The sequence below is a fragment of the Lipophrys pholis genome, assembly GCF_963383615.2.
Source record: "Lipophrys pholis genome assembly, chromosome: 22".
Lineage (NCBI taxonomy): Eukaryota > Metazoa > Chordata > Actinopteri > Blenniiformes > Blenniidae > Lipophrys > Lipophrys pholis.
The window spans coordinates 19,875,752-19,900,493 of record NC_137644.1 but is presented as its reverse complement, the minus strand read 5'-3'; the positions used below and the strand labels follow the sequence as shown (position 1 = coordinate 19,900,493).

Sequence of the window (24,742 nt, the reverse complement as noted above, 5' to 3'; positions counted from 1 at the left end):
TGCTGCAGGACATAATAAGGAATCTTATGGTCTTTGTTCCTGGAAGAATTAAGTGAAATCTGGAGTTAATGAAACTGATATCCCATCAATAAAATCTGATCAGAATCGTGTGTAATACTACTTTAAATATCCAAATGTGCTCAAATGTTATTTACAAGAAGAATCTGTTTTCTTCAGCCACGTCTCATTAAAACAGTTTATTGTATGACTTCCATTAAGGATTATTGATTTTTATCAGAATGGAAATAGTTACGAGTTCAGTGCAGTAACTTTCACCACCTCATCTCCAACTTTCCTCTAATGAAGAACATTCAGTTCCTCGGCTGCTCAGACTGGAGGGGCGTCCCTGTTCGTCTGCTTTCCACTTCAGAACATCGTGTCCATCGATACCTGGAACTCATACCAGTTAGATCATACATTTGGGAACGATTCCCACCGGAGAAAAACACTAAAAACTACTTTCTATTAGAAACATTACAAAACTTTACAACAGAACTTCAGAATTCTACAATTGGTGTTACGGTCGAGACAAAACTTCTTCATTCCAAGCATGGTTTTTAATTTAGGGCATGAGTTTCCATTTTGGATTTAATTTCCCTTTAGAAAACAGAAAGAACATGTAATCCCAGACCAGGGAGCCATAAGGCCTCGGGGCCATATGTGGCCCTTTCGCTCAGTCAGACCGGCCCTCAGGGATCAATCTAATGAAATGTACTGTTGTTATTGGCTTTACTGCGTCTAAAACTGTGATATTGTTCAGGTTTATTGGCCATTATTACATTATTGGTTGGATCTGGCACCTTGAGTAGCACTTATTAACTCACTATATTAGCGTTTCACAAACAAAAGACTGTTAATGAAAAAAAATAAGCTTTTTATTTACTTATGTACTGAACCCAAAAATGAGAAAAATACACTCACGATTTCCAGGCAAAGACTGAAAAACAAAGTGACACAGAGCAACAGTGAGACGAGGAGAATTTACTGACAGAGCAGAATTTGGACGGCAGGTAATTCCCAGTGGTTTAAGAAAGAAACACATTCAGTGTGAACAGGTCACTAGAGCTGCTCCGGTTCCATGTCGCCCTCCCGTTATGGCATGGTGGTGCAGTGGTTCCCGCCCTGGCATCACAGCGGACTGTGGCTCGCCAGTCCACCATAGGTCAAACACACCGAGGAACAGACGACCACACACACTCACATTCACACCAAGGAGCACTTCTGGTCACCAGTTAACCTCACGGGGATGTATTCGGACTGTGGGAGGAAAACGGAGTAATGAAACACACACATGGAAAGAACATGCAAACTCCACTCCAAAGGCCCGGCTGGGATTTGAATCCACTCCTTTCTTCAATTTAGGAAAAGTAAACCCCGACCACACAAACATCAAGTCTGACAAACTGGGTGACAATCTGTGTCGGGATCACCCCCCCCCCCCCCCCCCCCCCCCCCACTCCACCCGCAGCCTCCCCTGATCTCCCAGCATGCATTTCGCCTCGACTGTGACTGTATCCACTTTAAAAATCTCTCAACTGATCCCTCCAAGTACAATATGTTCCTAAGGCAATGAGGTGAATCCATACCATCAGTTAGACTCAGGAGCCCGGCTGCCAGGAGATGGAGCCCTCTCCCTGCGAATCAGTCAACGCCCACACTTGGAGCATGAAAAGTGAGGCTGCAGGCTGCAGGGAGGGAGGGAGGCGTAAGGACGTTACATGCGGTTAACGTCCCACTGGGATCTTTTGTCTGGGTGCTTGGAGGCAGCTTGGGCTTTACTGGCCCCATTTGCGCCATATGCCACTAGAGGCCTGGCTGTCACATCAGATGAGGACCTGGACGTGACGGCATAACTGACTGCGGAGCTCCCAAGTGCACATTCAGTGGCTGCACACCATTCATCACTCCATTCATCACTCCATTCATCACACCATTCATCACTCCATAAATGTAGTGTGAAAGGCTGAAGGGGAGAAGTTTGACATTTCATTTGCTTTGTGTTAACAGTCCAGAACCAGAGTTCCCTTATTGCTTAGAAATAATGGCACGAATTCAGCAAATTATTATAATTCTTTGCATTAGAATAATCATACTTGGTTTTTAAAAAAAAAAAAGAAAAAGCTAATCCCACAACTTCAAATCCTCTCCAATGAAATCCTATTTTTGGGTTAAAGCACAACCCCCCCCATCCAACGACCAACCTGACAATAAACCAAAACAGGTGCTTTTCTCACCATGTGTAGAGACTCAAACAAAGACCTGAAGCTTCATTATGTAACGTATTGCATCACGAACCCAAAAGGTAGATAGAACAAGACAATAGATAAAACTGCAGCTCTTCAAATAGAGACATGTGCACCATTACTGGATGAAATACAAAGCTTTACTCAATCTGACACGACTCATTTAATGCATTACGTGAAAATTAGCATTTGATTTAGTGTAAATAAGTGAATATCTCCTATATATATTTGACTATTATGGAATTATAATCATAATACAATGTCAGATCCATCTTAAAACCACATTAAGGTATAGATAACATGTATCTATTGATTAATCTATCGTTAATAGTACGATAAATTAGACTTATGACTACATTAAAACATTATTGATTTCCTATTTATGAAGATTACAGTATGATCCGTGCGCAGAAAGGCGGATTAAATGTTATCACCGGTTAAGTAGCGACAACAATCCAGTCATTTGAGGAGTTTAGTACAAAAACTTCACCATAGTACCTCAATAAAAGAGTTAGTTTAATGACTAACAGTAACTTTAACCGTCAAAATGAGAAGCGGCGGAGGTAAGGCCGCTGGCTCGAGCTACACCGGCAAACGACGGTTTTACAACCATTCCGCGCATAAATCCCATGTAAAGGAGTTTAATCTTTAAATTTACGTTTAGATAAAATCATCCGACGTGTTTGTTTCGTGCTTAATCCAGGAGTGAAGCGTCAGATCGAGCAGGTAACCGTGTTAGCAGCGTTAGCGGGGATGCTAACGCGGATTAACTCCGAACGGTTGACTTTACACGAAAATAGCGAATATTAGTAACAAGTAACGAGATAAAATAGTGAAAAAAGACAAGCGACTAGGTTATAAAAATAAAGATGAGCCGTGTTGAGAAGGTCTTTGTTGGGCAAAAGGGTAATTTTGCGGACGTGCGCTAAACTAAGGCGGCGAGCGAGCGGAGCGGCGAGCCCCGAATTCGGTCGCCGGGTGGGGAGTCCGAACCAGGCGGGAGGCGACGCTCCGGTGCGCCGCGGTGTGTGTGTGGGAAAAACGGACGGAACCACGGGCAGCGACGCGCACTTTTTCCGCTGTCTGGTGTCAATTCCTCAAAATGGGGTCTGCGAACGTACGTCTCCGCCATTTTGTGACAGGTTTTTCATTGAGCAGAGGGGTACGTGTAATGGTTGAATGTAACCCCATCAAGAGGAGATCCGCCTGGCAGCTGAGCCGCGCGGCGGAGGGATCAGGGGCAATTTCCCAGGCGTCCCGGGAGATCTGCCCGCTTTTTGGAGCGGTCAGCGCGGGGACGGAGGGAGCCTTCCTTCCAGCCGCAGCGGCTCACTGCGACCGGGCAGCAGGCTGCAGCCACCGCAGGGGAGAAGGGAACCACAAAGTTTGTTTGGCAGCACTGGAAACATAAATAATCCCATTTACACCAAATCTCACCAAACAGTGTGTTTAAATCCTGTCTTAATCCATACATCAGAAGTTTTCACGAAAAAAAATAACTAAACTAAAAACAAGCCTTGTAGTGCAGATAATGTCAAAATTATTATAGAAAATAGGTAGAATCTATCTAATCCCATCAATCAATATGTTTAAACCCTGTCTTAATCAATATAGCAGAAGTTTTCTCAGAAAAAACAACTAAAACAAGCCTTATGGCGCAGATAATATCAAAATTAATATAAAACTATATGGAATCTGTTTAGTCCCATCAATCAATATGTTTAAACCCTGTCTTAATCCATACATCAGAGACAAATTGTTGTTTTCTCATATAACCAAGCTTTGTAGTAATGATCATGTCAATATGATCAAAAATAGACCCCAAAAGTCTGTATCTTGTTATTATTGAACTAAAACGGGGTTTAAACACATTGTTTGGTGGGATTACATGGATAAATGTTGTATATTTACCTTCGCCAACAAAGTTGGCTGAGAATGTTATGTATTCATCAGTGTGCAGTATTTATTTATTGGTTTGTATGTATGTATGAATGAATGTATCTATGTGTCTATGTATGTGTGTATTTTACTAACTTTTCACAAAAACCACTCACCCAAATTGCATGACATTTTCGGAGATGATTCATCATCATCCAAGGATCAATACATTAGATTTTGGGACGTTACCGGCGAACCAGTCCCCCCCTAAAATATGAAAATGAGAAAGAATGTCCTTATTATCTCATCAGACTCAATTTCCTTTGATTGCTTTAGAAATGTCTAGTAATAATAGGACTAGTACATATCCCAGAAAGCTTTGCAGCCTTTCCTTAACCTAGTAGCTGAGTCGTTTCCATAGCGACAAATCACCTGTCACCTGTAGCCACCTGAGCTACCTAGTTAGCATTCATATGAGCTAACGGCTATCATGCAAGTGATGGTAACTTGGTTCAGCAAACAAATGTGGCATTGGTGAAGGTCTGTGCTCTACCAAGGGCCCATTCTAGTTTTGATGATATTGACATGACCTGTACCACAAGTTTAGTTTAATGTGAAGGTTTTCTAATTTCTTGTGGTACAGATGTGGATCATGCCAATATCAAAAATATATGAACTCTCTATCTAATCCCACCAACAATACATCAAAAAATCCTGTCTTAATCCATATATCAAAAGAGAAATTAGATCACGTCATCAAATATATAAAATGTCTCTAGCACAGTGCAGAAAGTACAAGAATTAGAAAGATTATATTCTAAACAATAGAAAATAAATGTCTAAGATTAAGATTACTTGAAACAATGCACCACATTTGAGTTAGAAAAATGGGATTCCACGTACAAATACAAACAATTTGCAATAGAAGAGAAACACTTTATTAATCCCAGTTGGAAATTCTTCACAGCGTTGTGCTACACAGAATAGAAGATAATAAATAGAATAGAAAGTTAAAATATAACATAATTAAACAAGTCACGTTGAATATTAATATGTACAAGACTTAACTGTGACTCATACAAGCATGGAAAGAATGAAATCGAGAGAAAAACTAAGAATAGAAAGAAGGATTGCAAGAATATCAAAAATAAATGAAATGTCTTCGACACAGTGCAGCATCAGGAAAATGATGTTCCAAACTAATAAAAACCTCTTATATTAAAGATAACACAATTTAATAGACTAGGATTAAAATTAGATTATTGTCATGAGTTGTTTTAAAAACTACAAAATAGTGAGTAAATAAACTGGGATTTCTCAAAAATGATAGGAATCAGGAAGATTATTTCTAAACTAATAATAACCTTGATTAGTAAATATATATCACACTTTAGCAGACTAGGATCAAGATTATGTTATTGAGGTGAAACAATCTCTGAAAAGTACAAAATAATAAAATTTGAAGGAATTTAGCAAGTATATTCTAGTCTATTCTACAACATAATCAAGTCGTAATCTGGATTGGATTACAATCTTATTGAAAAACCTGAGAAACTTCTTCTCACCAAAGTGCAATGCAGAGTCAAAAGACTCTATAACTCCTCTTGTAAATAGTGTTTGCTGTGTTTAGGTTAATGTCATCATTTCTGTGCTTATATGAGTCAGTGTTAAGCTATTAATATTTGAAATTCCATATTTTTATCTTCTCTTATTTGAAACTTAACTTTCTAGAAAGTATTTCTATTGGAGTCTATTCTAGTATAAATAAATATTTCTAATTTGCTTATTAATCTACTAATGCAGTTAAAAATGCAACCCTAACTACTCGTTATTTCTTTGAATATGTGTCCTGGAGTCTATTGTTTTTAAAACTTACACTCCATCACTGAGGGGCAGGGTTGCCCTCCACCTCACGCCTGGCCGGGGTAATAAGGGAACTATGTTAATTAGTGTTCTCCCCTCCCCCCACGGGACGTTTCCCAGCAGCTCCTGACCCGTTTTCCACCCTCCGGAGGGGCTGCACTTGTCAGACGGTCCCTAAAAAAGAAAACAGTCTCTATTGTTCCAACAGCGGCTCGGCGGCTCCGGCCGCTGCAGTGCCGCCGCTGGCCGCAGAGGGCGCTGCGCGCATGGCAGGCCGGCGCTCCGCGGCCTTCACGTCTTTTTGTCTGAGAAGTGGATCCTCCGCCGCTCTACAGTGTGTGCGATAGCCTCGGAGCTGCGTCCGTAACACACTGTCAAACCAGTCCAAACGAACACGGCCGCGACCCAAAAGCATTAATCCAGCACCGTCGGCCATGGCGCGGCCGAGCTGCCGGTAAATCGGTCGTATTTGCGACTGTTCGCGGGAACTTGGTGCGGGCTTGTGAGCGGGGCTCGCGTTTCTGTGTGCATCAGTCTTTATTAGCGAGCCGCCGCTCTTCTTGCTATCAGCGATTTCTTCAACTTTTTTAAACACTCAGCTCGGCGGATGACCGAGCGCCGGCGGAGTATGGGATCCTTGGCGTCTTAGGAAGCGACTCGAGTGGGCTCCGACCGTTTTTCGCATGCAAAAACAATGGCAAATTCGACGGGGAAAAATCTACCAGATCAGCGGAGGAAAGGACAGGCTTTCCTGGACGAGCTGCGGCAATTTCACCAGAGCAGAGGGTGAGATTCGGGGCGTCTTTTTTCACCCCCTTTCCCGAGAAATGCAACTTTAAATCCGCATTGCACGCCAGTGCGACTCAGCCTGGGGTGTTCTTTTTTCTTTCCTTTAAACATGTGCGCGTTGATTTCTTGTGTTTTCCCCGCAGATCGCCGTTCAGGAAGATTCCTATCGTGGGTGGGAGAGAGCTGGATCTCAGCGCTCTCTACATCAGAGTCGTCTCTTTAGGGGGCTTTGCTAAGGTGAGTTTGAGAACCCAAAAAAAAAAAAAGTGTTTTATTTGTGCACTCCCGTGGACACGGCTGAACTCCGTGCGGGACAAGTGCAGAGCCCCCCGGGGAAGACGTGGAGAAAGTGTCGGCCTTGTGCTAGTTGTGTCTCCATGCATCTCTATGCAATGTGCTGCTGCTTCTTGTGTTTGTTGTGTGAGTCGAGACTCGGAGTCGGAGCGGACAGCCGGAGCGGCTCCAAATTAGCGGGCACGTTTAAGGCATCGATTACCGGCCCGGAGCCCGCCGCTCGCCGGCACTTTGTCGGCAGCCGGGAGGGAAAGAAAAAAAAAAAGCTCTTTTCTTGCCATAGCCATCTTTCTTCATGGCTGCTCGCGAAATGTAGGCCTCACAGGCCCGTGTAGTGGATCCGGTGGAGGCTCCAGAAAGCCGCCGGTTAAACGACACGGCTCGCGGCCGCCGGCGGGTTACCGATTCGCACACTTTGCTGGAAGTTCCCCCGCCGGGGGAAGCTTTTATCGCGGCTCGGAGCGAGTTAGCCCGTTAGCCTCGGAGCTAACTAGCCGCTACAGTAGCGAGCTGGAGGGGAAGACGAACAGTCCGACCCGCTCGTGTGTCAAATGTAAATATGATGACAAACAAACAAACGTCGGTTTGGACTTCTCAACCGCGTCCCGCCGGGTTTGATCTCCACTTGTGTTTTCACACGTTTTCATCAGTTTGACAAAGTTATTGATTAGTGATCACAGTATTGCTTGATTGGAGGAACCTGTAGCAGATGGCTGCAGTGGAACCGCTCTTTTTCTTTGCTTTCTCTCAATAAATCTAATGAAATTCCTCCTCTTCTCTCTCTCTCTCCTCTCTTCTTTTCAGGTCTCTGACAAAAACCAATGGATTGAACTTGGAGAGGAGTTTAACTTTCCCAAGAGTTGTTCCAACGCTGCATTTGCTTTAAAACAATACTACCTTCGGTAAGTGGAGCAGCTTCTCCTCCTGGCAGGTAGCATGTGGGATGTGTTTACAAAAGTTAAGATGCAGTCAGCAGGATCCAGCCTGCTGCCATACCGCCACAGCCAGTCCACACACCCTGTGCTTTCACTGATTCCTCTAACTCCTATAGGAGGGAAATGTCTTGAACCTGGCGATTGGAAATGCTGTGTCCAGAAGGCATCTGGTTCTGATGCACCACTTAGCAGATCTTTCTACTCCCATGTGGATTTCATGCAGACTCCCCAAGTCAGCTGCCAGTGATGGGACTCTGGTGTCAATGCTGTTCTTCCCCCCAACAGCTGGCATTTTCTGCATGTAGTGTTGTTGCAGTGGCTGTACGCCCTTTTCTTCTCTCGCCCCTTAAACTCATGCAACCATTGTTCCCAGCACCTGCCTGCCCGGGAATGCACCTGTGTGGTAGAGAGATGCTTCTAACCACTCCTGGATTCTTTACAGCAGAAGATAATTGTTTGTGCTTTGTCAACAAGTTGGATATTCTTTTCTCTTTTTTTTTTTTTGGTGCAAGCTGCTGCAAGTTGTGACTGTAACGGCCCGTTTTTATTAGTGACCTGCATAGCTGATGAGGCTCCTAGATAAACATTGGTGTCAGCTCCGAGGGAGGGACAGTTTATGCGTTTGTAGACATAGAGCGCTGCTGGAGTTAGCTGAGGTCTCCCCGAGTATCACTGTAGCCACAAACCATATTCATGGTAAGTGACAGAACACATTGTAATGCATTTTTCCCCTCAAGCATTGATCACATAATTTGGTATAATGGTCTGCTTAGAAGCTCAGGCGGCCTTCAAGACAGCCGTTTAGGTGCTTTTCTACTGTGGAGGCAGCTGTAGTGCAAAGGTGTTGAGTTTCTGTTATGTGATTTATGTGGGTACTTATCCTCACAGCCGTGCTGAAACACTAACAATGAGAAATCTGCTTTTGGATTGAGGTTTGAGTTTATCAGAAGAACCTGTTACAGAATGATGATCAGGGATTTCTGAGTCTTATTGGAGGGAAGTTAAAGCAGCATATGCATCTGCTGCCTCCTGTCAAACTCTGGGTTTTGATTCCCTTATTGCAGGATGAAGCTGGAATTATTTTGAGCCATTAACAGTGGGGCTTCTTCAGATCTTTTTGTCTGAAGTTTGACTTGCATTACTCGGCTGTGTCACTAGAATTATTACCTCTGGAAATGTTTTAGGTTGGAAGATGAAACGTAGGGCAAAGGAGACCTGGCAGCTGGGTCAAGCAACTTGCCGAATATCACTTGTGTGTTGCGACAGCCTTTGGAGCTGCTTTGTAAAGTTTATCTCAGGCTGCCTGGCGTAGCGGATGTCAGAGGCAGCAGGCAGCTCCACTTGTCTTGCTTCAGCTGACACTGATAATAAAGAGATGATCTACGCCTCGCTTGTGCTGCTCATTTTCTGAGAAATTAGTCAATCTTGGAGTGAATGAAGTTCCCCCTGAGAGAGGAGAGTGAACAGTCATCTCTGCAGTGGAGGTTTTCCTTTGGCTCTCACTCGGGGGGTCAGAGGTCACAGGCAGGTACACAGCTGATGTGTACTCGTTGGGGCTGGTTCAGAGGAAATGTCTCACTCAAGGACATGTAGATGTTTCCTAATATTACCCTTGGTTGTGTAGTTGAGTGACCATTGGTAATCGCTTGCTGTTTGGTTGTTGGATGTTTTAAGAGTTATTCTCACATTCTCATTTGTTGATAGTCTGGAAATGAACTGCTTTAGGTTAACACTAGTAACAAGTCCTTATTTCCATCTCTTTAACAACCGCTTCACGTAAACTCGCATCTGATGTCAACTTTCGTAATATAGTCAATTGGCATGAATAAAGTGTAATTTTACACCAGCCTTATTGTCCTGCTTTATAAAGCGATCAATAGGAATCCAATGCCAGTTTGTGCAATTTTAACTTTCTGAAAGCTGTTCTGAAACACGAACAATTCTCTAAAGAAACTGATTTTATTTGTGTTTACCTCATTGTGTAGACTTTTTAATACGTGCGGTTCAATGTCGGCACCAGAACTAATGGCTGATTTAAGTTTTATCCATGCTGTTTAACTGGTATGTTGAAAAGTACAGAGCATGTAGGCTGGATCATGAAATTTACGGTCATATAAACACTACTGGAGCGATACAAAACCACACCATCTATTCACATGTAGACCCGTACTGACCCCATCACAAGTACAAACCTTCAGTCTAGTCTGACATCCTATAAGCTCTTATGTTGCTGGACCTGAGACGATAATGCAGATTATGATGACTTGGCATCAGAATTCATGCTACGCCTTAACTTAGTCAAAGTTGTACTTTACATTTTGACGACACTGAGCGGGGACAGCGTACGAACCTCGCCATACTTTAGTAGCTTTTACAATAGTTGTTATAGATCGTGACTAAAGCTTACAAATAGTTCTTAATATGCAAAATATACTTTGAATTTTCAGTTTTATTCTCAGACTAGTCTTGGTCACAGGTAACGATAACATATATAAATGTTGCTGACAGAATGCAAACATGAGAAAATCCTCCTGAATGCTTTCAGAGTATAATCTCTTCTTGTGGGATTTGAGGGCGATAATTTCGTGAAGCGTTTCCAGGTCCAACGATCCGCTGATTCCTTACTTCTCTGAAACAAGTCATCAGGTAGGAGTGAAGGATGCAGAATGTTTTCAGGGATCACACTTGTGACTCTGTGCTGACCTAGTCCTCCGCTCTGAATGAAAAGGATGATCATGATGTGGTCTCTCACTCTCTCACTCTCTCTCTCTCTCTCTCTCTCTCTGGTCAGCACTTCCCACTCAGAGCAGAGTAATAAGCAGCATTGAAGTTCAGTTGCCAGCTCCCGCCGCCGTCTATTTGATATCTGAATGTCACTCGGTAATAAGAGAGCGATTCTTGCCAGAAACATTTTTTTTTTTTCCTCAGCTCGTTTTCAACCTGTTGGAGCACTGCTTTGACATCGAATCCCACCAGTGGCGCTGATTTAATTTAGACTTCGGGGGCGGAAGGGTGCACACTCCGGATCAGAGCTTGGGCATCAAAACACACGGACACGCTAAGGACACAGCTGAAGCGCAGCTCTGTTTTCAGTCCGCCTCATTAGTAGCGCTGAGGGCGAGGACGGAACCTGATTGAGAGGTGGTTCAGGACGAGATTTAGAACGTGATTGATTGTCTACTGCACATTAACTGCTTTTGAACAGAACATTACGAAGTCTTAAGCATTTTGAAACGCTACCAAACTGTCTGGATTTCCCGGGATGTGATACTTCATTGTGTGTGAGTTTGTCGGTGTGAGACCCATTTCTGAATCTGCTGAATTCTGCTCGGATGTTTCGTGTGGTTCGCCTCGTTGTGCCGGTTCTCAGGTTTTACATGACCAGTTTGCTCTTCTATTAGTGGTTCCATATGTGTTAGAAACAAGAACTCTGTTTTCCCATGAGGACTGCCAGTTCAGTGCAAACCGCTTCTAAGTAAAGCAGCATCCATTGGGTTCAGGCGTGCTCCGTAATTTGAGAGTGAATGGAAGGCGTTTGAAATAAAGCCTCCGGTGTTGCTTTGGACTTCTTTCGCAGCGTATTTTGCCCAGAAGCCAAGTCAGGTGACGGATACCCTGGTTCAACCTTTGTTTGCCCTCGCCGCTGCTCCTTGCTGGGAGGAAATCAGGCCCGTGAGTCACTGACATCGAGGAACACTCATTTCTGCTTCGGCTTAAAGTGTAACCGTGAATGAAGCTTGTGGTTGACGAGAAGGAATCCGTCTTTATTTTGTGTTGTTGAAACCTCCTTCGAATCCCTCTGTTGTCACGTAGCTGTTTTCACTCTGTTGAAGTTGGGCTTGGTGAACATGTGGCTCTGATCGGTCTGGGGGATCCTCATTCATCAATACAGATTAGATTTCACCTTTTGACCCGCGCCGTGTTACAGGCAGGTTTGGCTTTTAGCTCCACTTCCAAGGACAGTTTTCAGCAGTGGTGGTGATTATACAGAGGGAAGCACAGGCCTGCGACTGTGCCCCTTTCTGCTGAATCAACCGCCACCACGTAATCTGTCTTTGGAGTTCACTAAGCTGCTTCTCATATGGGGGAAATGATCCCACCACACTTTGAACCTGTAACTGTCTGCAGCGCAGAGGAACAGGTGCAATCAGGTTCTCAAGGTTCCTCTTTTTCGTTCAGTGTCTGTGTGCTTTTTTTTTTTTTTTTTTTGGTGTAATATGACTCCCCTCCAAACACCACTGCTTTGTTTCTCAACAGTTTTCTGGCGTGTGACCCCACTTTTCTCATGACCCCAGCAATTAGCCAGTGGTGCAGTCATGTGAGCGTGACATAATTTCCCCTCTATTTTCAATCCATGAAAGGAGTTCCAAGTGGATTATAATTAAGGCCATTTACTACTCGTCAAATGTGGGTTATTTTTTTTGTTTTTAAAGGAGAGAATGTTTAATGAATGTAATAACATCAGTCCTGAGGATCTTGGGTCTTGTGACTCTTATCTGTGTATGAAACTGGCTTGTGTTTTCAACTAACAGTGAGAAAACACTAAAGTAAAGCCACATGTGTGCTTCACTGTTGAACCGTTTAACTTTGGTGCAAGCAGAAGTCTTATGTAAAGTACTGCTTAATGGACATTTTACACAACACAGTGACTTACAATCTACACATGCAGAGGAACTATTTACTATGGCTGTGGTGCACCAAGTTACATTTTCCCCGTCTACAGTCGGCGCGTTTTCTCAAAACTGGAATGGTTTTCAAAAAGTTGTCTTCTGTGGCATCGTTGTTGTTTAGACCGACACCCAGAACACGACAGTTTTCTGTTTTCACTCGGATGTTGTTGTCGTAAATAGTCGGCAATGTTTAAACCCCTCCAACAAAAACTCAGGTTGTTTGACGCTGAAGCCTTGTTGAAGTTGACTTTACACTTTTTGATTGATTATGATGACAAATTATGGTGATATTGTTGATTATGGCTTTAAATCTGTTGTCTTATGTCGGACAATGAGACGGATTCGAGGATCGCTGGTGAAGACCTCAGTAACTGCTCCTGAAAGCTACAGCTATTGTCAACCGACACAATTGAATCAGAAAATTAGGTGTCAGTCAAAGAAACACTGGAAAAAAATTGCTTCATATGACCAATGAGGAAAAAATGCTGGATTACATCCACATTTAGTATTTTCTTACCAAGCTTTTCCCCCAGACGTAACTAGAAGAATTGCATGTTGAAGAAATTCACGTCTCGTATTGTAGCACATAATAAACAACTAAAATCCCACAGTCTGTAGGAGCATTGAGGAGTTGTAGCATGTGTTGACTGACAGACTGCCTAAATTGTTAAAAAAAACAACCCAAAAAATGTATATGTTCAAACTGCAAATGGTACCGTCTTTAACCCTCCACATACGCTCTCGTTCTGGCTGTGTACAAATTCCATGCACTTACTGCATGTTTTTTTTTGTTTTTTTTAACAGCATAATTTGGCAAATATTTGGCTGTGCAAACGGCCTCTGGCGATGCTTAAAAACAAGTGTCAAATGGTGTGAAAAATGCTGCAAAACACTTGATACTGGATTCAGCTATGCTGTCTTTGGATTGTGTGTTTTAATTTGATGATGCAGACAAATGTCCAAAATATTGGCCCTCCCGCCAAAGAACCCAAAAAGGAAATAAGCCACTCAGTTGTCAGTATTCTTCCAATTGTTGAATTGTCAGTGGTACTATTAGAACGTGTTCCATCGAGATGTCAGGTCTTTAAGGTGTCTGCTCCGTCCTGTGGTCGGACCTCAGTCAAACCACACCAGAGAGTAGAAACCGTTTGAGACCTACCTAAATCAACCCTGAGCCACTTGTTGAGCACATCAGGTTTTTGGATGGCAGCATTCACACTAATGAACCTCGCTCGGAGCGCAGTGTCACCAGACGCTGTTGCCAAATGAGAATCTGTTCCTATAGTGCCTAAGTGTGTGCCGATTACAATGTCGATCTTGATTTGCACTCGGATGTCATGCTGCTGGTTCAGGAGAGAAGAAAACACAACATTGAGCCCTTGCCCAGCCTCACACCACTAGACACACTTTTTTTGCTCAGTGGGTGTTAATTTTCACAGCTATTTATGAGACGATTCCGTGTAGCACCATGCCTGTTGGTCCCGCTCTGCTTCCAGTAGATGCCAAAAGATTCTCCCGCTCATCTGAAACATCTGGACCCAGCAGCCTTTGATCTGGCTCGCATTAGCTGTATTTTTATTATTCCCTCGCTCCATCTGAGCTGCTGCCAGGATGATGAAGTGGACGGGTGCCTGCTGCTGGCTCCTTACGTGGAATAATAAGAGACTTTTAGCGAATTAAGAGCAGAGTTGCTATTACAGATAAGATCTGAAGGCCCTGGAGAGTCGGTGTTTCTTGGTTTGTCTGTAATTTGACCTGCCCTCCAGCAGTTTTGGCCACAACTGATAGCCTAATCTCTTTCTTTCAGTTTCCTTGCTAACAAGCAGATGAGCCAATCTGCCTTGGACTTGACAGTGGAACTAGAATCGGGCCATCTCTTTATGAAACTTCTGCTCAGCCCGTTCGGCCGACTGCAGTTCTTCAGTAATTTTTTAATCACATAACTGCAGTGTGGCAAGTTTGTTCTCCCGTGATAATCTGAACCACAGTAACAACAACCAAGTGTCTCGGTCTGAAGCAGTCTGAGGGTAAAGTCTCCGGTCACTCTGTCATGTTGCTGGGAACACAAGAGTGTGTGTTTGTGTACTACACCGTGTAGAGAATAAGATCCAGCTCGCTCACCCACAGTATTATGTTTTTAACACTGGCCTTCATGTGATTGAAGAGATTTCTAGATGAAATTTTGATCCATATTTCATCTTTCAGCATCGGATGAAATGTAAGCTCAAAATAAGTGTGGCAGTCTTCAAGAAATAGAGTATTGTGGAGTAATTGTGAAAATTTAGTTTCTTTTGGATACTTCCTTAAAGTCATTTTCTTAAATGTTGTAAATTAAAGGAGTCCACTTCAAGATATTCTTTAAAAGCTGAACCATTTTCAATGTCACTTCACAACACTGTATACGACGGATATTAGACCGAAAACATATTAAGTCTCATCACTGCACAAATTCACCCGCCACAGAAGGGATGTACTGATACCGGTACCAATATTGGGGCAGATACTGCATGTCGCACTTGTAAAAGATCCCTGGTTCAACCCGGCGGGTATCATGTGACAAAAGAGGACTGTTTGGAGATGCGCATGCGCACTGCAGGCTGGACGCTGTGCGCAGCATCGACACTGAGGCTCTGCGGAGGTGGTTCGCGGCAAAACGTAGCCTTCGCTTAGTTTTTGTGTATATGGAGTATAAATATGGCTTTTACGCGAGTACTCCTACTTTTACTTGTTCTTTCAAAAAGTGTTACTCCGTGCATCCCTACATAAAACCATGCTGTGTGCTGAGGTTTATTGTTGAATAGAATGTTTTTGGGGTGTTTTATCGCTTAGGTTAAAATATATTTCCACCTGCAGTCCATTACTTGTACTTGTTACACTTGTTCATTCAGTAACGCTTTCTTTAGACATTTGTTGTTTTTTTTTATGTTTTTGTTTTTAATTGTTGTTTTTCTGGTCATGTCTTTCGCCTTTTAAAAAGACAGAAACTACAATAACATGAGCTGCAGCCAGAGTCTGTTGGGATTGACAGAAACCCCATAAATCTGAAGAAATTTTTAAAATTTTTACTGCCATGTATATTTAGAATGTTTTCACTTTGAAAATGCTTGTTTCTGCTTATAAAAATGAATAGATGTGAGCTGAGTCAGGACTATATAGAAGAAGCAACAAAAAACAATCGGCACCATCTGCATGGCTGTCATCAATATGCCTGCTTGGAAATGCAGTAGGTTATGTGTACTGTCGGTACCAGATGCCTCCACTAAACAACCCTGTTTAAAAATCAGGTGGAGGGTGTGGGAGAACCTTCACACAGCTGCAGAGCAGAGTCTGGGTATGATCACTGCTCTCCAGCAAATAATACAAACTCAGAATTCTGATCAGGCTTTTATTTTTCTTTATTACAACGTCTGTCTCAGGAAGCATGTCAGGAATCATTGCTTTGAAGGGAAGAAAGCGCCGTACCTCTTCCTGGGAGTGTGTGTTTGGTAATGTTGCTTGAGGCATAATAGTTTACACATTAAGCAAAACCGTCCGTAAGAATAACCCATTACAAGAAGCAGTTTAAATCCACAACACAGATCAGACTTAACCACAACCCACGAAGAAGAAGCTGAATACATGATCACGAAATGCCCTGTGATTGGTCGTAAGGCGTGTTCGCAGTGAGTCAATGTCCCTTCACACTGAAAATCAAAGAGAAGCCGTCCTCAGTCAGAACGTCCTCCACTCACAGTTCTAACACAAACACACGTGCGTCTGAAAGCGCGCCCTTTTCCCTGAGAAGGAGCCTGCGGCGCGCAGACAGAACCGTGGAAACTCCTCTGCTGTAAAACCACGCAGCTGCCTGCACGATTGGCCACACTGATAAGTGATGTGGAAATGCTCGGAACCTGGAAGTTGCACCAGTTGTTTGGGTGTGGAGGAGCTTTGAGGGGGAACACAGTTTCTCCACTTTGAGCTTTAACCGTCCCGATGGGACCCTTCGTCTCATGGTTTCTCTTTATTTGGCTTTTATTTTGTCTCGTCTTCAAATTGAAACAAACTTTCCATGTTTCATGCTTCAGACGAGGCAGTGGTGGGCTAGAGGTGAGAGAAGCGGAGTGGGAAGTTGCATGTTTGAATCCCACAGCTGATGTGTCGCCACTGTAGGACCCCAAGCGTGACCCTTAACCTCAATCAGCTCCCTGGAGCACCGTAATGTGGCCGCACCACTGCATGGGATTGCTCAATGTGAGAGGTTAAAAAAGGAATTTCCCCAAGGGGATTAATAAAGTATGATTAGTTTAGTTAGTTTAAAAATGATTGTACATGGAGAAACGGCTGCTCCTTGATCCAGGAAATCCTTGGCTTTTCTCTCCAGTGACCTTGTAGGAAAGAAAAGTCCATTGTTCTCGGCCCCTCGCTCTCTGCAACTTTGGAAAAATATTGCATCTAATAATCACTTTTTATTTTTATGAATCAGCAGACAATGTTCTGATCTCCTCTACAGTTTATGGTCAAAGAATATTTCTATGTATTGTTGAAATTCTTGGATTTGGTGGATATATTTAATATTTTGGATGACCTGTGTTTGGATTTGTGGACTGAAAAGAGCAGAACATGTTTTGTTTAGAGAGTTGAAACCGGATTATTAATTACACTCATACATGCAACATAAAATGTTGTTTTTGTGCATGTAACATCTGTATTGATGTTTAAAATCAGAAGATAAAATCCTAGACAGCCGTCTTCAGTCTGATTGGGCATTCCTCAAACTCAAGTTGCTTTAACTTCCCATATTCTCTTGTATTTACCCTATTTGGTTTCTGTCTTTAAGAATTTTGACATTCATGCACAATTTACAATAGTAGAGTTGGATCATGTGGCTCTGGACCTAATTTTCAGTGATTCAAAGAGAAAACATCCCATAACTAATTTGTCCTGACTTATATTAATTGTTTGACAGTTGCTTTGCCTCAGAAATTGTGATTTCATACTGATAGCCCTTCACTTGTGTTTTGGAAATGATCTGACGATACAATAAATATCACAAGTACAAGGATACTGATACTTTACTGCTTTGTTATAAGGCTTCAAACCAGGGATGTCAAACATAAGGCCCACGATGCCACCGTGAAAGATGGCAAACTAGCATTAACCTCAAAACCATGCTGTCAGGGGGAGTTTATAAAAACACCCAGAATGCAACAGCTATAGGAGAATGTTTTTTGTTTTGCACCAGAATATTTCATTAAAATTGGCTTCATACTGACATTGTAGTCGTTTTGGTAGTAATTGACCTTTGGCTAAGCCCCGCCCCTTTCGTCAATGTTGTTAACTCGGTTGGCAGCTCACATATAAACACGCAGTCAGCTGCCTACCGAGTTAACAACATTCACGTATTTAGCGCTTGGCCACCTAGCCTATTAGCTGGAGGAGTTGATATCCGTGACATCAGGTGAGCTAGGTGGCTAGCTTAAGGAAGATCATCGCCGCTAGCGTTGTGTGATTATTATTATGACTAGATTGTTAGAATTATATAAGACATGGCCTTACTTTGAAACAAACTTAGACGTACTTATTTGTAGTTGTGTGTGTTCATCCACACAAGACACTTGTTCATGTTATGTTTTGTAGTTGAATGCTATTGGTTTGTTTGCATTTGGGGGCGGGGCTTAGGGTTTTTCATAAAATGCAGACATTTTACATCAGATCTACTCTGAGCCACAACAAAGGAAAAACTTTAAACTTAATTGTTATTTTGGGACTATTTTACAGCTCCAGGCCAGTCGAGATGAAATGTGTTTGACGCCACTGATTCATACTGTGATCATGAGAAAAAACATTACATATTGGTCACTTTCTTCAGTCACTAGGTGGCAGTGTTGATTATCCTCCATTTCATTTCAGTGAGCCACAAAGACATGTGATTAAAGTGTTGGCACATAGCTAACAAGAATTGGAAACTTTAACCAAGAAGATGTTGATCAGTTAATCATCCATACACTGGTTTTATTACGATTCCTCAAAACAAACCACATATTATAGAGGATTTATTATCCACGGCCCTTCAAGCTTTTCATTTCTGTCCAGTATTTGTTCTCGTGCTAGAGATCATCTGTATGAAATTACAGGAGCAGGAGGAAAAATGTTCTCCAGGTTAAGTTGACAACGGGTGGCTCCGCAGGGGAATGTTTAGTCGGCACAGATATTTAACCTGTTACCATGTGTCCACGTCCGTGCAACATGCACACTGATTAAAAGAATCCCTAACGACACTCGCCGGTGCACAAATGTGTCAGACGGTTGGTGATCCGGCCCGTACGTTATTTTCTCAGTTGGCTCACAGGCATCAATAAACGGCCCTGTGATTATTGACAAAGTGAACCGCCTCCGGCCGGCGGACGCTCCCGTCAAATCCCCGGCAAACATTTGGAGTGCAGGAAATTGGCACGGGAGAGTGTGTGTGTGTTTGTGTTTGTGTTGGGCCGGCTGTTCCCGTGTCCAGCAGGGGGCAACCATGTCCTGCTCACACCAACACACCGAGGGCATCTGGGCAGCTGAGTGTGAGCCTGATCACTGGAGATAATGCAGCACTAATCATGGGCTTTTTACACACACACACACACACACACACACACACACACACACACACACACACACACACACACACACACACACACACACACACACACACACACACACACACACACACACACACACACTCGTGACAGTTTGCCCTGCCATTTTGGAGGGAAAACACACACACACTTCCTTCAACGGTTGTAGTCAAATTAAATCCAGCTCGGGTGGTTTTCTGCTGGTGTGAGGAGGAAGGTGTTCCTGTTGGGCTTTTTTTCTTCTTCTTTCTTTGAGAGGAAGCGCAAACGAGAGCAGCTGCAGTTGACTCGCTTGCCTCATCTCGTGCCTTTACTCATCTTTTACACACAGCTTCTTCCTCGCTGGAGCCCAGACAGCGGTTGATGACGCTGCAGTGGGGACCAGGGCCTATCCCTCCCTCCCTCCCTCCCTCCCTCCCTCCCTCCTTCCCTCAGCCTCTCTCTACAAATGAAGGCTGAGTGTATTTATAGTCCGGCGTGTCACCCGGCAGCCAGCGAACGGGGGATTACCTCGGCCACGATGAACAAGCGGGGCCTAATTCAGAAACAGGCACTTGCTGGGTGACTCACGACCACACAGGCCGGGTTCACTGCACGGCTGCCGCCGAGGTATTTTGCTGAGTGTCTGTGGAAGCGCGATTTTGAGTGTGTTTCTGTTTGCCTGGCAGATTCTCCACATTATTACGAGGTGTTTATCCAACCTAAGAAACTGCATTCGCATGCTCATTCAGACTTGAGTTTGTTTTTCCTTCACAAACTTTGCTTTGAAAAAAGGTGGATTTTTTTCTTTTCTTTTTTTATATATCTGCTATTTCACACCTCATTCATTTCACTGAGCGTTTGCTCTGCTGATGCACCAACCACTGTCAGCCTTCAGTCATGCAAACACATCGGTTTCTCATGTTGTGCTCATTTTTAGCCTCTGTTATGAAGCGGCTCACGCTTTGATTCACCGTCTCAAAGCTTCACGGCGCCGGTGAAAGCAGCTGCCGGGGGCTCTGCCAGCCATTGAACATCTTTTAAACTGATTCACACTGGATGTGGAGTGGAAGAAAAGTGACATTTTTAGATTTCTGTGGTGTTTCTAAATGGCCAGAGAGTTGCTGTGAACTCTTTATTTTCCCACCAGTTGTTGGTGTGTTATCGCTGTAGTCTGGTTGGTTGTCTCTGCTCAACGCTGTTTTAATTTTGGTTTTTATCTAGGATCAATTTAAATGTCCTTGTTTTCTGAGGAAGGTCTCCTGTTGTGTTCGGGATGAAACTTAATTTTGCTGTTTAGAGATCGAAAGAGATTTTCTCCAATTAGTGAATGTTAGTTTATATGTTTAAGATGTTTCACCTGTAACGGCGTCGGCATGCAGCGTTTTTGTCCGAGTCTGAGCCTCGTTTAGACGACAATGTTTCAACTTAAAATACATCGTTTTTTCGTTTCCGTATTCAAAAAAGTTTTGTGTTTACACGGCAACATTTGAAAACAATGTTTTGTTGTTGGGCCACTCGTGGGGCTGTTTGTATTTGTAATGAAACCACACACACACGCACACAGAACAATACGCTATAAACGTTAACAATGGAAGAACACAGACATTCAGATACACAGGCGATTTCTATTACAGGTGATTCTCAACTATAAAACTACAGAGTGCCGGGAGAACAATGACTAGAAGTCATGACATTTTCGACACTGCCATCTTTGTTATTGTCTATCTACTCGTACACGTGCAGAAGTAGTATTTACTGCGCCAGTGGTGCACATGCACAGCAGTAGCATTTTGAACAAAGCCGCTAAACATCTACGAGATACTTCGGTGTGTAAACAGAACAGAATCCACACATATACTCAAAGAAAGCATTGTTTTGGCAAAATGGCTCAAATGTGTGTTTTGCATTCATACGAGTTACAGGTCACATCTCCCGACTCTTTGGCATTTGGTTTATTTCCATGTTTTTGTAGGGACCATCTGGACATCCCATGTTGTGAAATGTGAAATGTTTCCATTCAGGCTGCGTGCCACTTTGATTGCTGCATGTGTGTGTATGTCGTAACGTTAAAGCTCAAATGACCATAACATGCACACAAACACAAGCCTTGAAGAAAAAAATAGAAAATAAAGTGATGTAACGTGTCCTCTCAAGCTGATCCACGCCAGGAGGGAATGTTTCAGGCTGCCGGAGATCGTCCACCACTATTCTGCCAGCTCTTGGCAGCGTGTCAGCAAAGTCTGCCGTTTGTTCAGCAGCCCGTGTTCACAACACCAGATCTGTCTTCTCCTCACCCGCCAACCGTCCAGAGCCGCGGCCGAACAGGGTTTTATTGTACGTTACAAAGTGGCACGACTCTCCAGAGGCTTTATCGGCTTTAAATTAGGGGGAACCCCGACGCTGTTTAAATGAGTACAGTGAACAGCATGCGCCGTAGTCGTGTTGTTCTTTATGATGGACAAATCTCAATTAAAGTGGGATCAGAGCTGCACCGTTGGCTGATCGATGGACACAACATCCTGTGTTTGTCTCGCATTAATAAAACTGTTCATTTTGAACTCGTCTACTGGTATAAGAAGTGCAAACTAAAAATGCATGATCATTAACTTTTCACGTGTTGCAAAGATTTACTATGTTTACTTTCCAACTAGCGCCCATCAAGAAAATGCCATTTATTACTCTGGAGCTGCTGTTGGTGAGATTTTGAATATGCAGAATTACGAGTTTAGAGTTAGTGTAACTATCCCTCTCGGTGTGAGAGGTGACAGGCTGCTTTACTCAGATTTTATTGCACATGCTGGGGAAGTATCTTAATCACCATGCAGTCGTCCCTCCTGCTGTTAAAATAATCAAAAAGTAGATGGATGTGTGGACCAGAGGGGGGCAAATCACACTCTGCTTATCGCCAACATTCAAGCCCTGGATTCAACTCCCAACTGTTAACGTTTTCAGTGGAGGTGCATTCACCCACAAAATTGCTCCATCAAAATAATTATTCCTGAATAGAAATGATCTAATAAACCTGTGTTCAAAGGCATTTTGTTCTCTCCATTTTTATTAATTGGGTGGGCAGACTAATAGAAAAACTGTAATTCAGGGGTGTTGAACATAAGGCCCGCTGGCTGAAACCGGTCGGCAACTTGTAAAAACGTCAAAACATTGATATTTAAAAACAAATCTCTTCAGAGTAGAGGACACGACACAGAGACACCGTATAGGACATTGCACTGTGTTTTGCACCAGAGGGTTCATTACAGTTGGCTTTATTTTGCGATTGCAATCATTTTCTGTAGCAACTGCTTGATTTTTGTGAAAATATTGACATTTTCATCAGGTAAACTCTGCACCACGAGTAAGAATTTAAAAACGATGGCAGTATTTTACCGGTTCGGCTCCCTGAAGATAAAACTGGGCTGTATGTGGCAACTGAACAGATCTTTGTGTGACATCCCCGGGTTAATTGATGTAGAGGGGCTCAAGAAAACTTCAAACTAATAACAAATGTACACGTAGATATATTTTACTTAAGGGTTTCTTATAAAGTGGCTGGTCAGAGTGTATCCGACATTATCACTGTTTATCTAATAACCAGAGTTAACCAACCTCCACAAACATGGACGAAAACTGTCAAACTTTATTATATATAATCACTTTTATCAATATTTGGAGTAGTTTGTAGTTTCTTAATCTATGAAGGACAGTTTCTTGTCTCGATCATCACAACAAGCTGCACAGAGGAATCAGTCAGTACAGCTTATTTATTACTTTATTATCTTATTTTTACTCTTTATTAAAACCGAATGTTTTTTGTATGTGACATGTGTTTTCAGGTACTTTGTTTGTTTTCTGCGCAGCATTTTCTAAACTAGGTGGAAAAAGACAGTTGAAATCTCATATTTTTACATCATATTCCAACAGATTTAACTTTGAAATCATACATGCAAAAGTAAAATTGCAAATCTTAAGTCAATCCTGCCATCATAGTAATCAAAAGTATCCATCAACATTAAATGAGCATATTTTAAAATCTGCAGTAAAGGAGCTGAAACTTGTGTGATAAAACTTGAACTGCGGAATTTGTTTATTGTCACAATAACATATTTTATCAATGGCTGCCAGTTGGAGGTTTTTACTCTGCAAAGCGAGGCTCATGTACATTTTCCTCTACAGCTCTTCTGTGCCTGATGCAACCTGCTCAGTCAAACAGTCTCAGTCCAAAGTGAATTATGGAGTAAATAAGTCTCGATGTGATCCTGTTTCATCACCCCAGGCTTCCATCGGACAGAAATGAGAATTTATGGCAGGAAGGTGTCGACTCACCGTCTGTGTTTTTCTGCCTCTTCGCAGATACCTGGAGAAGTATGAGAAAGTCCACCACTTCGGCGAGGATGATGACGAAGCGCAGCCGGGGAACCCCAAAGCCTCTCTTCCAATCGGTGCAATTCCTAGCTCGTACAACTACCAGCAACACGTTGTATCAGGTAGGCGCCGGCTCTGATTGGTGGATTGATGAAGGTTGATTGATCTCCCTGCTCTCTGGTGGGAAAAGGTCCCGGTTGGTTTCAGCTGTGTGTCCAGAGCGGTGGCAGGTTTTCATGTTCTGGCATCAAGCCGGCTGCGTTTAGAGCTTTTGTCCTGAATCTGTGCCTAAAATAGTCCATTGAGACATTTCAGGTGACACGCTCACAACACGCTTTGTCATTTGGCACCAGCCTAATTTTCTTACTGGTTTCTGTGTCTGCAGACTATATAAAAGGATTTTGACAAGCGTGTGTTATTCACAGCAATACGTCTCTTCACAGAAGATGTTTAAACATTTAGACTTGGATCCGTTTTCTAAACAAGCGTCCACATTTCAAACTTCAACATCAAAAACATTAATATTCATTAAGTTATGTTCATATAACATCTATTATGTTTAAGATTAGAAATAGCTTCTTTTAACTGAGGGAATATGAATTTTTACTCTAAAATCTGTCCACATTTTCTGAATATACCGTATTTTCACGCCCAAAAGGCGCAGTCTCAGTTATGTGTGCCATTACTGCATTTAACACACATAAGGCGCACCTGCTCATAGGGCGCGGGTTCCATGCCCACACTTCCCCCTTTAACGTTCTCATGGTGTCCGCATTACAACAACACACGCACACAAGCATACAAGTGTGCGTATTTAAAAATAGAGCGGGAGCAAAACTGAGTTTGGTTGTGCTTTATTTAAGTATTGATTACAAAGTACTAACATTTTTTTTTACCTGTAATCGTCATCAATCAAACCCATCGAACTCCTCGTCCTCTGTTTCTGAATTGAACAGCTGCGCTAAATCTCCATCAAACATACCAGGTTCATTTTCTTCACTGTCAGTCACTTTCCGTGCCGTGCGGCTCCTTGGAAATGATGCCGGCTTTTGCGAAAGCTCGAACAACAGTGCCAGCAGACACGCTAGCCCAAGCATCTACAATCCATTTGCAAATTGTGGCGTAACTCG

At 42.9% G+C, this 24,742-nt stretch overlaps 1 protein-coding gene across 1 annotated transcript in view; it reads left to right on the top strand.

The window, feature by feature from the left end:
- Positions 1-5,045: 5,045 nt before the first annotated feature.
- Positions 5,046-24,742, top strand: part of arid2 (AT-rich interactive domain 2) — a 42,202-nt gene continuing 22,505 nt past the window's right edge. Inside the window, exons 1-4 of the mRNA XM_080492045.1 lie at positions 5,046-6,770; positions 6,917-7,010; positions 7,872-7,969; positions 23,601-23,734. Coding sequence (XP_080348171.1) covers positions 6,679-6,770; positions 6,917-7,010; positions 7,872-7,969; positions 23,601-23,734 — 418 coding nt within the window. The 5' untranslated portion in view covers positions 5,046-6,678. The remainder of the gene's footprint in view (positions 6,771-6,916; positions 7,011-7,871; positions 7,970-23,600; positions 23,735-24,742) is intronic.